We start from the raw sequence: 14160 nt of genomic DNA, 5'->3' as shown, positions 1-14160 counted from the left end.
ATGCGTAGCGAGAGGTACTTTTATAAATATATACTGGGATAATCTTCAAAACTTGCTTCAAAACATTACGAACTATCAAGATGTTCTATTCTTTCTATTTCATTTTTAACCGACTTCAAAAAAGGAGGAGGTTCTCAATTCGACTGTATGTTCTTTTTTTTGTTTTATTTTTGTATGTATGTTACGCGATAACTCCGGTATTTGTGAACCGATTTTCATGATTCTTTTTTTGTTGGAAAGGGGGTAATTCCATAGTGATCCCATTTTATTTTGAAGAAAATCAACCACCTCAAAGGGTGGCTGTTCACGCATGAAGATTCATTTTTATAAATAGCACCTGACTTTAATTTAGGAGCAATTACTTTTAGCAATTATTTAGTTGATTATGCTATTTCTCCAATTCAAGGCGTTTTTCTCTCGATATACTTTGAGTAGTCTCGTAGTGAGAACCTATTTTTATTATCTCCAGTATCAAGTCCTGTATAGTGGCGAACTAGGGTATATTTCAATGAAACTTAGCAAATAGATGTAATTCCACGTACTTTTGAGGTCGGTTTTTTTAGTACTCTGTACTGAGATTATATTTATTTCAAACACATTCTAAATACAAAACTATTATTCACTCAGCCAGTGATTCTACTCATAGAGTAGAGCCTAGACTACACTACGTACATTATTTCTGGACTACATTAAGGAAATGAGTTAGGCTTTACGTTTTTCTCCAATGTCTTAGAAAATGTCGTTCACTTTCACTTTAAAAATGTTCAAATTCTATCGTATGGGAAAAAGGAGCCTGGCTAAAACCTCCATTTGAATAATGAATGTGAAGGCAGAAAACTTCGTGTGAATTATAGGATTATCTACCATACATGAACGAACATCTTTAGCCCGGTCTGGTTAAACTGTAACGGAAGGCGGGGAACTGGCGGAATTGATTAATCTATTGAGTGAGTACACTCGAAATGTGTCTTACAAAATGACAAAAGGCAAGTTCGAGCAATGTGCGAGGATCTTGAGATTTGCCTCCAAAAACGAAAAGCCAATGAGTCCCCTGGGCCGATCCGGCCAATTTAATACATTTAGATAACAGCGGGCAGATCTTCCCAGCGCCCCATAATTGACAACAGTACTCCAGACAAGAACGCACTTGAGCTCGACGAAGATTTAAGAGGTACTGTATAAATATACTAGACCGAAGCGCAGCCCTATCGTGTTAAACCCAAACACTGCAAGGCTTCAATACAGTGTTTTGTAATTTAATTACAAGATTCTTTCGACTGTTATCAGGGAAAATTTATATTATTGTTTTTCAACATAAAATAACTTCTTTTACAAAGGAAAATTATAATGGTTGGGTAGATTTCTTTCATATCTAATGTACAAAGTAAGTTAGACGTATCTTTTTCTGTGATTAACCTCAAAAATTACAAAATACCCAAAAAAATATTTTTGCAGTTTTTTTCTTAAAATGTTTTTAATATTAGTGTTTTGTACTGGTAGTGGTAACAAAACTTTCCGTCCTTCGTGACTGGCCGCACTGCCAGTTCTTAGGTTGTAAGTGTAAGTTTAATTTTCTGACATTTTTTCGCGGGAAATCGTTATAATATCTTTACGGTAGCCATTTTGAAACCGTTTTTTTCTAAAATACGAATCGGACGAATTTTCTGCAGTGCTTTGGTTTGACACGGTAAAGCAGTATTTTTATTATGAATTTTTTTACTTTTCTATTTTTACAGTTTTGCACAATTGATTTTTTTACTACTAAATATTTTTCTAATATACATAGTGAACTTTAATTTCAATTATCTCAGGTCACAGATCGAAATTAAAAATTTAAACTTTATCACGACACAATTATATTTTTTTACATTACTTAATTAAATATTATATCATATCGGCTGAGGAACGGCCTAGTAATTCAGTTCGTAGTTTGTTCAAAATTTGAATGGCTGCCAAGACAGCTTCGTTCGCTGTGGTTCGATTAAATTATATTTTATTTTAGTCATCGCAATGTTATAGTTTGATAATTTATTAATTATATACAACTGTATATTGTACAAACTGTCTTAGTTGATTTTAACAATTGTAAATTAAAAATTGATACTACTTTAGTTCGAATTCAATTTTTTCCTGTACTGAATTGGTTTTATTGCGCGGGTCGGGTGGCAGGGGCGCCTTCTCTATAACAGAATTTACTTTTTTACAAACGAAATTGAAGCCTTATTATTTTTAATATATATGTAGTTCAGTTGATATATAAAAAAAAAATTGGTATATGTCAAGTACCTACTGAATACAGCGGTCTCCTTATAAAATTTCGAGGTAAATTTGTTTTTTTTTCTATCGTTAAAATTTTTAGAGTCGTATTTTCACCCATATAGTAAGTGTATATTTTCAATTTTACTATGTATTTTTTCTAATGTGTTTGATTCAACCCTTTCGCTGTTATATGGAATTAATCAAAACCATTTAAGGTTGCATCCACTCTTAATAGGTAATCAAACTGTTTTTCGGATCTAAATTGAACATATTTTCCTGAGAGGTAGGTTTTTTGATACAACTAAGGAAAAACAAATATATGTGATTTAGATCGGAAAAAATAGTTTCATTTCCTTGGTGTCGTGTAGAAAACCTACTGTCACGGACTGTTATGTATTTTATTCATATAAATAATTAATTATGAAAGTTGTGTATCATCAAGTTCACAATAAAAATTTTAAAAAGTTACTTTTAATTTAAGAAAAAAAGGAAATGTGAAATATATGCTTTTCTTTTTAGTGTAATTGCGTTTATGCCTACCATCAATAATATTATACGAAAATGAAACAAAAAATTTATAAATATTATGAAATATCTTGAGCAATGTAGAAATACGTAATACGCGGGGAGAGAAACACCCCGAACCGTTTGTTGGTAAACAACGCAGTCACGTAGTATAAGTTTTGAGTAGGGCGTGTCCACGGCTACGGCGGCGAGCTACGGCGTCACCGTCCACAAAGGTAAAACTTTCTCCGCTTTCGTTCAAAATTAAAATTTACACACTTTTCGCTAAAAGCATTTTGAAATCACTTTCGTAACATTACTACAATGACTGCAAAATAATAGGAGTTATATTTTTAAATTTTCCTAAGCATCATATTGAAAGTGCCCAGACAACAAAGGTACAATGTGTATCCTAAAAAATGCTTGTTTGTCCACTCAGACGTAGACACAAATGAAAATGACCAAAGTAAATAAAATTAATAACTGGAACTGTGTTCTAGTTTCCGACATTTATAAATAAGCAAGTGACCAACCACACTGATGAAGTAATAAAAAAATAACACAATGGAAATAAGAAAACACGAAGGAATTCCTAATAGGAATATTCAGCGACAAATATTCTATAAGTATTCGTCTTGTAGATAATATTTTCATTTTCAATTGATTTTTTTTCATATTGTGTCCAAAGCTCTTATAAAATATGTCATAACAAACAAAGTACGCAAGGCTATTGTAATATCAAAACACAAAGACTTCATAAGGACTTAACGAAAGTATTTTCCTTCAACTTTTGCCATAATTTCTAAGTTGTACTGTATGAAAAACAGAACGTATTACAGAGATTTTAGTTATAAAAAAGTTAGAAAGAAACTTACATGAACACCTTTCTCGTCCGTATCAGGCATTTTCACAGAGAACGGTAACAACACAGAGAGGGCGCGACCACTTGCCGGGAGAGACGGGAGTGCAATGAGGGAAACGGGAAGCCTCACAGTACACAAGCGTACACGGGCTGTCGAAACGCCGCGTTTCACACGCCAGGGCTAAAGCCCAGAATTCCTTTCGACAAATAAGTTAGAAAATAGAAATACGGAAATGTTATTTATAAAATGTGCAAACAAATACATGAGACACGTCAAAATGTATAAGCACTTAAAAATAAATTATGATAATAATCAATTTATTTCAGGTCACTTGCATCCATAGCGTTACTTACAAAGTCACTTAAAAATTAATGTTAGTAATAATTAAATAAAGAAAATTCAGACAGGAACAAAATTATTGTGTTCCTTAGACGTTAATTCAATTCGATTTATTCCCATTATCTTTTAACTCTATTTTATAAAAGAGTTATTTTAATTTGTCATATTTTTTTTAGAACTAGATGATGTCATTACGAAGTTTCTCACTAAGCTATATCTTTATTATGTAGCTCGTTTCAGATTTCATTGAAAGTACGTATTGTAAGGATTCTTGTAAAAGTTGTGAGTCTTAGCGAGTAAAAGTTAGAAAAGCGTGTAACATACAGACAAGCTAACCGTCAAACAAAAAAGACAAAGGTCCCTAGTGTAAGGTTCTATTAAAATCAAAGACATTCGTGTATACGCTCCTTGCTTAATATTGTGATTTTTGCATTTCCTTAAAATGGCAACACCGAAATCGAACGGAAGTGGGGAACTGGGGTAAAGGAGGCCGAGCGAGACACGTGGTGGAGGCATTCGCTTTTGGTTGTCCAAAACGTTTGATTGTAAGAAAAATTTAAAAAAACTGTACCAAATTGTGATTAGCTAATAGTAGAATTAAATACAAATCTTGAACGAATTTAAAGTGTGTTTTCTTTCTGAGATTCTAACTAGTTTGACTGCGAAACCTTAAAACTGTTTTTTTTTCATGATGTCATGGAGTCCTGGTACTTGACAGTTTGCGATCTCACGAGATGATGTTTGCTTAACCCTATCATGGACGGTAACAGCGTTTGCCTTCAAATTAAACATTAGATATGACAGTACAGGGTACCCAGTTTCGCTATATCGATCTTAAAAAACCAACTACGGGCTTTACTGTGCGATTATCAATTACTTTCAGCATAGCTGCCAATTTTTTTCCATAGAGTAGTATTGACAACAACGTACTGATAAAATTCAATGATATATATTGTACATTTTATATTAAAAATCTACTGACATTTTTGTGTGTGATACCATTTAAGTACTGTCCATTTTATTTTTTACCCAACTACAAAAAAAGAGGAGGTTCTCAATTCGACTGTGTTTTTCTTTTTGAATGTATGTTACGCGATAACTCCTGAATTTGTGAACCGATTTTGATAATTCTTTGTTTGTTGGAAATAGGGAAGGTACCTCAGTATTAGTTTTATCATTTAAATTTGAAGAAAATATTACTCTTATATTTTTGTTATCTTCGGGTCAACAATAGTACACTAATTGTATATAAAATTGCAATTAGAAAATATACAAATAGAGTGAAACTAATTATAGTTAACCATATGTTATAATAAAAACTGTTAAAAAAGAAAGAATATTGTCTAAACAAGTGAATATGCGCCTGCGTGGGTGGAGGGTGTGCTTATGTGGAAGGTATATTTGTGTAATCGTATCAATGAGATATACCTATATAACATAAACTAAAGATGTTACTTACGAAGTATGACTGTGTTACAAATAAATGAGCGATAGATGTTACTTACCAATGTTATAAATATAAAAATATACTTACTAATTTGCAATGATAACTCTGCCCTTGTATTACATTTAGGGTCGTATTCCAGAACTCTACTTAATGCTCAAGTCAGGATTTGAGCAGACTTGAGTATGATTTCAAGCACTGGAAATACGACCCTAAAGGCAAGGACTTGAGTATGATTTCGAGTGCTTTAAACCATACTCAAATCCTGACTTGAGCATTGAGTAGAGTTCTAGAATACGACCCTTACATTCCCTAATTTTACGAAAGGGTTAAGTGTTAACCATATCTTGACATGAAAACATTCAATTTATAACCGTATTAATAACTGCCTCAGTGGCCGAAGGGTTACCATGCTGGACTGCCACGCAAAGGTCCCAGGTTTGATTCCCGGGCCGGGAGAAATGTTTGTATGGCCTACATTTATTTCTCTCGTGAGTTTGGGTGTAATTTGTGGTTGTCTATGTGTGTGTCCATGGCACCCGCGACACAGGGTTTCCCTAGTGCGGGGCTATGTTGAGTGTGTGCGTTATTTATTATTATTTATTTAAGGAATAATGTGGATTGTAAGAATATAGATTATATCATTTGCTATATAGGGTAAAACCGGGGTAGATGGCCATAGTTTTTTCTAAACGCTATCAAAGTAAAAGTATATATATTACATTGCAAATCTTTATTTCTTATTAAACCTTAAACAATTAACTATTAATTATTTAACAGAAGAAAGAACAAAATGTCTTGAGACCAACCTTAAAATTTGTTTAAAAAAAAAATACGATTGGCCATCTCTTACGAGGTGTCCGGATGTGATGACCAGAGGACTATGGGTAAGATGGCCAGTAATTATTTCTAGACTTAGATAGGTCTTTTACTTGATGTTTTGTTTTTATAAGTCTTCTTTTTTCTTCATGTCGTCAAATTCTTAGTTTTCTTGAACCCAAAACTGGCACACGACGCTTTGGAACCAGTCTTCGATGAGGCGGGTTTCATAGCACCAGCAACTTTAATAGCTATGAGTTCTTTGGTATTTGCTATTGTTACACTTATGAAATGAAACTATTTTTCCAGATTTACATATATTTCGTATATTTTTTTTAGATTTGCGTATATTTCTTTTTCAAACAAACCAAAGTTTCGAACCCTTTACAAGTATTGGAACATTTCCTAAGCATTAATAGCTGCTTTTAATGATTCTTCAGTGCAATTCCCTCTCATTGCGGCTACCTTTTGTATATAGTATGCATCTAAAACAAGTTCGAAAATAAATAAATTATTTTATTAATATATTAGACCTTTGTGTGATCAGTATAAGTTGGTCACATGGCCATATTACACCGATTTTGATTGGCCATCTGTCCCAATATTCCGGGAGAGGTGGCCACACCTAAAATTTAAACAAGAAAAAACATGATACGTAAAATTTTGAACATACATATGTAGCTTATTGGATGTGGACTATATACTAATACAAAAATAATCCATATTTTATGTAAAACATGAACCCTCCAAAAAAATTTATAACAAGGTTTTTACTTACTTTTTCTTTTTTTACTCAGCATATTCGCCGTACACTTGCACTTAGACACGATACGATGCGAACTGAACAATAACTATCACCATCTCGTTAGCGGATCATTGAAATATTGCGATTATGGCCATCTAACCCGGTTTTACCGTGAAAACCGCAGATTTGGCCCGTACAGCTACAGTTAAAATAACGTTATTTAAAACATTCTGCACTTCTCTGTACTACAAGTCTGTAGGTCAGAGTCTCTCAAAAGGGTTACAATGCTCTGCGCATCCAATATAACAACGCCTTCGGTGTACTGTTGTGGCTATCGCAATTTCTTAGTGCCTCGAGTTTCGAAAACAGTTTCAACGCGGTATTACGCAAAAAAAACGAACTCCCTTGTAGACGTAGTGTGAGGCAGCAGTAACAGCGTCTTGAAGATGATTATTAAGTACTAACGCAGGTCAAGAGTTACTAACACACTTGTGGACCTATTAAATTGTCTGAATTAGAAAAAATATACTTTTTCCCTACAACATAGAAATCATATACAATCGCCGTGTAAATGCATGAAATTTTTCTTCAACCACGATAGTACGCGTTTTCGACGTTCTGTATGTAACGAGCCTAAAGCTTAGCAGTCCTTTAATATAGGTGAACTGAGCACATAGTGTTTTGATGAATAGATCGGTTTCATATGACTATAATATATTTACCGACTGAATCTCTTTATTTTTGCATTATTAATTCTGTAATATAAGAAATTGTATTGTTTTTTTATTGGACGTCTTTATTTCTTGACCTCTTTCTGAACTTAATTTTGTTTTTGTTATACTTCTTGTTTTCCTTGACCTTGTATTTTAAAATTCAACGGTTTGTACTATCTTATTCCTATAGTATCGATGGCATAAAGCTTGCCATAATTGTGAAAGGACTTGCTAATTGGCGTATAGTTGCGTCGTGCGGGGAGGCTCCTTTCGTGCACCCCAATGGTGCGGTTTGCACCGTGGGCGCTGGATGAGGATGTCCCTAGTTCGATTCCCCTTGGGACTACCCCTTGGGATTAGCATTCAGAATCGATGACATTCATTTGACTGCTTTTCTATTATGTTAATGCTGGGTGCTGTCATGCTGCTATTTGCAACTAAATATTTGTTGTAAATCGAGGTTCGTTCAAATTTGTCTCAGACTGGTTTCAAATTTAGGCAATTCCCTATCCTATTATGACGATCTATTCAAGTTGCGTACGAGCTAAAGATTTTTTGTATCAATTTATTTCAATGTGATTTTCAAACAAAATAAACATTTTGTATTATTACAAAATGTTTATTTGCTTTCTGATCTAGACGACTCGCTTTGTCTTTCCATTGAATTGATTTACTTGATTATTCATGAATGTAGCACAGGTAATTACCTAGTTTGAGACCAGGCAATTGCCGTGGTTGTCTGGCACATACTTCCTAAATTAGTCCTAAGGGGAATCGAACTAAAATCGATCATTAAATTTGAACGAAACTCGATTTACAACAAATATTTAGTTGCAAATAGGAGCGTGCAGATTGACCTCGTCAACGAAATAATTTATTAAAACTACACCCTGTATTATAACAAAAAAGCAGCCAAAGGACTTTTACAATCTTTTCACAACTCTTACGACACACAGGCCTTCCAAAAATAAGTGGCATCGACTCTGAATGCTAATCATCCATCAAGCGCGCCACTGCACGTCGCTGGAGTGACATCTCAATTTCACCGGATTTAGAATAAGTGGAGTTTGTGGAAAAAATTGAACATATTTCCTCCTTACTTATATTGGGTGAAATTATATTAAATCAGCGGTAACGGACGATTGCTTAAAATCGTTATGGGAACGTCGGGCCCAAAAGTGGACCACATTGTCCTGTGTATCCTTTGGCACATCCAGGTAGTAAACAGTAATTTAAAAAATCTGTCTGTTGTCGCAAAAAGCGTTAAATGTAGCTAATCTGTATAATTATATGGAATGCGTTATAAATGGTTAAAAAGGTGGATAAATTCCGTATCAGATAAGGTACATTTCAATGACATACCTAACTTAGGTTGGAAGGAATAAATGTTTCGTTCCAAATTTCACGTTATTTTATCACACCAACCACATTTCACTGTATTTTATTTACACGCGGCACAATACACATACACAACATTGAAGTACAGTAGTTTACGTGCTTATTTCAATTGTTTTTATCACAACACCGAATAACGTCACTATTTTGTGTGAATATCACTTCACAACACAATGTCCTGGTATAAAACGAAGTTATTTACAAATTACATTACGACTGAAGCGTAACATATAAAACAAATGGTAAGCACAGTATGTCTGATTATAACCCAAGGGGGAATACTCGTATGAATAATAAATAATGAAAGGCAAAGCTTCCAGCAAAACTTCAGAGTCGTGTATGTTTTTTTACAACACCGACTTCATCCCCTAATTTTCCACCCTGGAGGCAATATAAATATAAATATGTCGTGTGTAATCGTGTCGTGAGCGCATCTGCTCGTCCTCGTCCGACGGTAGTGGAGAGGCTGCCGAAATACTTAATTTACATTAAGGGAGTAACGGACAAAATCGGATACTTGTTATGCCGAAGATAGCATCAAGACGATTTTCCGCCCTCGCATGCAATTTAGACAGTTGGTGCGTTCACCGAAGGATAAGGAGCCATTGAATGTTCCCGGAGTTACATAGGAGAGACCGGCCGTAACATATCCACACGACGGAACTCATAGGTAATATGAAGAACCGGGACTTTCGGGGCTCTGCAGATAAACTCATTGGATTCGGATTCGCAATATATTAATTTTGATAAAGTGTCCGTACTGGCGAGAGAAAAACATTTAATTCCGCGGGAAGTACGTGAAGCTATCGAGATTGGTCATCATTCGAATTTCAATCGTGATAGTGGTCGGTACCCCCCGGCTCGGAAACAGTATTAGGTACTACGTCAGTGGTTAGTGTAGACGAGACTTTATAAAGTGACGTTGTTAGTGTAGTACAACCCTTCATATGACTTTAATAAAAATGAAGCAAACGAGGGTAGTTTCTCCAATATCTATGGTAGTTTCTCAAATCAAATCAAATCATTTATTGTATACGCACGTCTATAAGGTCTTATTTAACATTGTTGTGTCAGTACGTATTGCCAATTTTACGGCATACAATTTACATAATTAAATTAATTTAACAGTATACTACTACATTTTAATTACATAATGTCAAATCTTAATTTAAATTTAAATTCTTAATTATATTTATGTCATTATTTTGTGGTGGTTAACTATTATTCTATGTTCTTGTCATTTAAGTAATCGCTGACTTTATAATATGCTTTCCCAGTCAATAAATTAAATAATCGCTTTTTAAAATTGGCATTGTCGTTAGTCTCAAGTATATAATTAGGCAGCTCATTGTATAGTTTTGGCGCCATCGCACAAATATTATCATGAAAGAGGTTAGTCTTACAGGCAACCAGTTTCAATTTATAGTGTCTTCGTGTATTTTCCACCTTGCTGAAGAGTGTGAGATTTCTCCGAACAAAAAGAACCGTTTCAAATATATATATTAAAGGAACTGTTAATAATCTCAGTTTTTGAAATTGCGGTATACAGCTGTCTTTGCCGACGTTGTCAAGCAAAAAAATCGACTTAAATACGTGTGTTATCCGTTATTATCGTTAATGTGAAATATGTTCTTTAAATTTCAATGAGACTACCAATGAGGTATCACTTTTCTAACAAAAAAACAATAATCGAAATCGCTGCTCAAAATTTGTGTCGTACGCGATCACTCCGACATTTAATGTTGTAAAAAAATACAGTTGAATTGAGAATTTCCTCCTTTTTTTCACGTCGGCTAATAAAAAGAAAACCGATAAAGCACATAAAACGTGATGCGACTGTAAAATTAAAAGGACCAAAAATGCTTACACCGCGTGTTCATTCTCAAAATCTACAAGCGATACAAATAAACCATGCAAAAAGTATTAAAACAACTATCAGGTAGGTTCCAGTTGCCTCTTTTCCACAAGGACTCGTATCCTAGATGTCTATAGATAGCAGCGTTGGTTATCTCACAAAATCTAAATTCTGTCGGAGTAGACACCATTCAAGGAAAAACCTTAACACTGCGATTCGTATTTGCATAAAACGGGTCAGCGCCATCTAGCGGAATTAGATGGAGCTATAAAATACTCGTAGTTGCTTGACAATCTACGGTATAAAATAGATTTGGTCCAATAAATTAATTATGTAATTTAAATAGCAGATAATGCGCGGTGGTATTACGTATTCCTTAATCCACTTAGCAAACTGCTATATCACTAAAAGTGCTACGAGGCTGTTTTCAGTGGGCCCTGCAAAAAATTCGTTTTCTAGTGTACCGTTAAAATTTTACGTCCTTTATTATTTTAGTTACTATTACAGATAGATTGGATGTTAAAGAGTTGTAAGCATATTTCATAATAGTCTTAATCTGGTTACAGTTTTTTAGTCATATTATAATAAATAACACTGTGCAAGTGTAACATATCATTGGTTCTAACATAAAAGAATGTAAAAACCTTATTTCCCTCCAAACACTTTGTTTTTTTAATCAGGACAACGAAAAGTTGAATTTTGTATTAAGGAAACTTGTAAATTTTCGGGTTTATTTTCATTTAAATATTATATTTCAAATCAATGGCATATTTCAACCAAAATTCTACAAATTGATGACAAAGAATATGGAAATAGTTACATTTGCGTGATTATTTGTAAATTACCAATATTAGGCTACGTAATTTTTTTTTTTTGTAAATATTGAAATACCACTGTAACAACTATAGAAGCTAATTTCAGGAATCCAGTTCCTTGTGAAAGAGTTCGTCTAAAGAAGTACGCTTACCTATTTCTGCCGCCAAGCAGTAATGTCAGCATTATTGTGTTCCGATTTTGAAGGGTAACGGTGCTGGTGAAATTACAGGCGCTTGGGACTTGTCAACTTATGTCTCAGGGTAACGGGCGCAGCAGCAAAGATTGTGATTTAAAGCTCTGAGAGCCACTACAACTGTTATGGACAGGCGTGTCGCTTACCACCAGGGCCACGACTCCTTCGTCTCGTCACTTGGTGACAAAAAAAAAATGTTACATAGTGTCATTGACTTACAAATAAATGGACGACGGATCTAATACCACGAAAAAAATATCCCAATTCAACCTATTTAAACGTAGTGAGATGTAAAGGAATATGAAAAAGCTAAAACGTTGAATTTAAATTGTAATGTCATCGCAGTACTGTCTAATTTTGCTTGCTTCGCTGTCAGTCGAATAAACGGAGACTAAAGCGTGAATGACGCTCTGTATACGATTTTAACGCCCTATAAGTTCGGACACTTTTTAGCGCGGACCCGACGTCCATATAATTGTAAGTCAATGCATAGTGTCATCTTTTGTGTTCATAATCCGTTAATATAGGGTTCCATTGAACCATTGCGAAAGACAATAAGTAGTATGTATACATACAATAAAACTATACAAATTCTTTCCGAAACAGACATGTTACGTCATTGGACCCAAAACTACGTCATCAATAAAGCTTGTGGCGTAGTTAGGGGTTCAGTCACGTGATCTGTTTTTGTTGAAAGAAAACTCCTTTATACGTAAACCATTTAGAAACTCTTTGTAAGGTCTGTATAGTTTTAAAATTATAGGTTTGTATAGTCTTAAAATTATAGCGAATGTTTTTTGTTTATGTGGCATAAATTTTCCATCACGAAATATTCCAATACCCACACTAACTCAGACAAACACATACACCCAAACACACACACACACACACACACACACCCTCGTACACAAAATTACGTACATATATTTATCACAATTTGCATATTACAATGTATCCAACTTGTTATATAATTATTACTTAGAGTACTTTTTATCGAGACTTTTAATAATAGATTTTCTCACTTCTATTTTTTTGTATTAAATTTTTAATTTATATTTTTCTCATGCAATAGGCTTAAGACTTGTCAACATTTAGGAGAGGGCACTGGCTCCTGTCACACAGGTTATACCTAGCTCAGGAGTCAGGGACTTCATCAATATGTTGTAATCTATTTTGTGACAATAAATATTATTATTATTATATTATTATTATTAGTTTCAGTTCATAATTCGCTATTCTATTCAGTACCTCAAATATTTACGCAATAGTAAAATATTTCTGTAGGAAATGTTACTTCTTCTTGTCACCGCTAGGCGCGCGTACAATCCGTTAAACTACACAATTCTCTAATATTTTACGAGCGATAACTTGCAGCATTTCAAAAATATTGGCCTAAACCAAAATAGTTCATATTTTGCCTTATTACACAGATGCACTCAGAATGAGCTAAATTTATTGTAAAAAAACACACCAAGTTTTTATAGTTTAAAATAAACACGCGATAACATGAGCCTAGATACAATTTGTCTGCCCAGCATTTTAGATATTCTGCTGTTGTTTTTAAATCATATTCCTGGTGATCTGGATGATTTTGAAATAGGCAACTATTCCAGAAAGCCATCGCTGTCTTCGTAAACTAATAGAAAGGCTATAGTACTATTTTCTAAAGTCCGAACTTCGGAATCATTTGGACTTTAAGGAAATCTATTACATAGAAAAGGACTTACTATATAGTCCGCCACATTAGAACAAAGCGGGTTGCTTTATGAGTTTTCCAAGAGTTGTGAAACTTTTTCGACATGCACGTTTCATAATGTTTTCCCTAACCATTAGAGAAAGGTATTGCTAATAAATCTTCGCAAATGTACGTAGCTTAGAACTAAAATCATAAATACGTGCTGCCCTAGGGACTCGAACCATCAACCTCTCAATCGAGCACCCGTTCTTCAATTAAGCTGCCATGGCTTTTTTTTTATAATATCAAGTGACGGGACGAACAAGCCGTGCGCCTGATGGTAAGCTAGACGCCTGTTGATACCAGTTGCAGTGCCACTCAGAGCTTTAAATCGCAAAGATCTGAGGGGCGCTGAGACATAAGTTGACAATTCCCATGTGCCTGTATATTCACCAGCTCCCTAACCCTTCTAAACCGGAACGCAGCAATGCTGACATTACTGCTTGACTGCAGCAATGTGTAAGGTGGCAGTACTTCCCT

The 14160-nt window shown here is 34.4% G+C and overlaps 1 protein-coding gene across 6 annotated transcripts in view; it reads right to left on the bottom strand.

Moving 5' to 3' along the window:
• Positions 1–14160, bottom strand: part of LOC113236420 (uncharacterized protein ZK1073.1) — a 152991-nt gene that overhangs the window by 90495 nt on the left and 48336 nt on the right. For 2 of the 6 annotated variants that reach the window (XM_026472468.1, XM_026472471.1), the window contains exon 1: positions 3639–3726. The exons of the other annotated variants lie outside the window; for them this stretch is intronic. In XM_026472468.1, coding sequence (XP_026328253.1) covers positions 3639–3668 — 30 coding nt within the window. In that variant the 5' untranslated portion in view covers positions 3669–3726. Of the gene's footprint in view, positions 1–3638; positions 3727–14160 lie in introns of those variants that run through there. 6 annotated transcript variants of the gene reach the window in all.

The sequence above is a fragment of the Hyposmocoma kahamanoa genome, unplaced genomic scaffold (genome assembly GCF_003589595.1).
Source record: "Hyposmocoma kahamanoa isolate Upper Pololo Valley unplaced genomic scaffold, ASM358959v1 92, whole genome shotgun sequence".
Lineage (NCBI taxonomy): Eukaryota > Metazoa > Arthropoda > Insecta > Lepidoptera > Cosmopterigidae > Hyposmocoma > Hyposmocoma kahamanoa.
The sequence above is the reverse complement of the archived record's forward strand: the minus strand, read 5'-3'. Positions and strand labels throughout refer to the sequence as shown.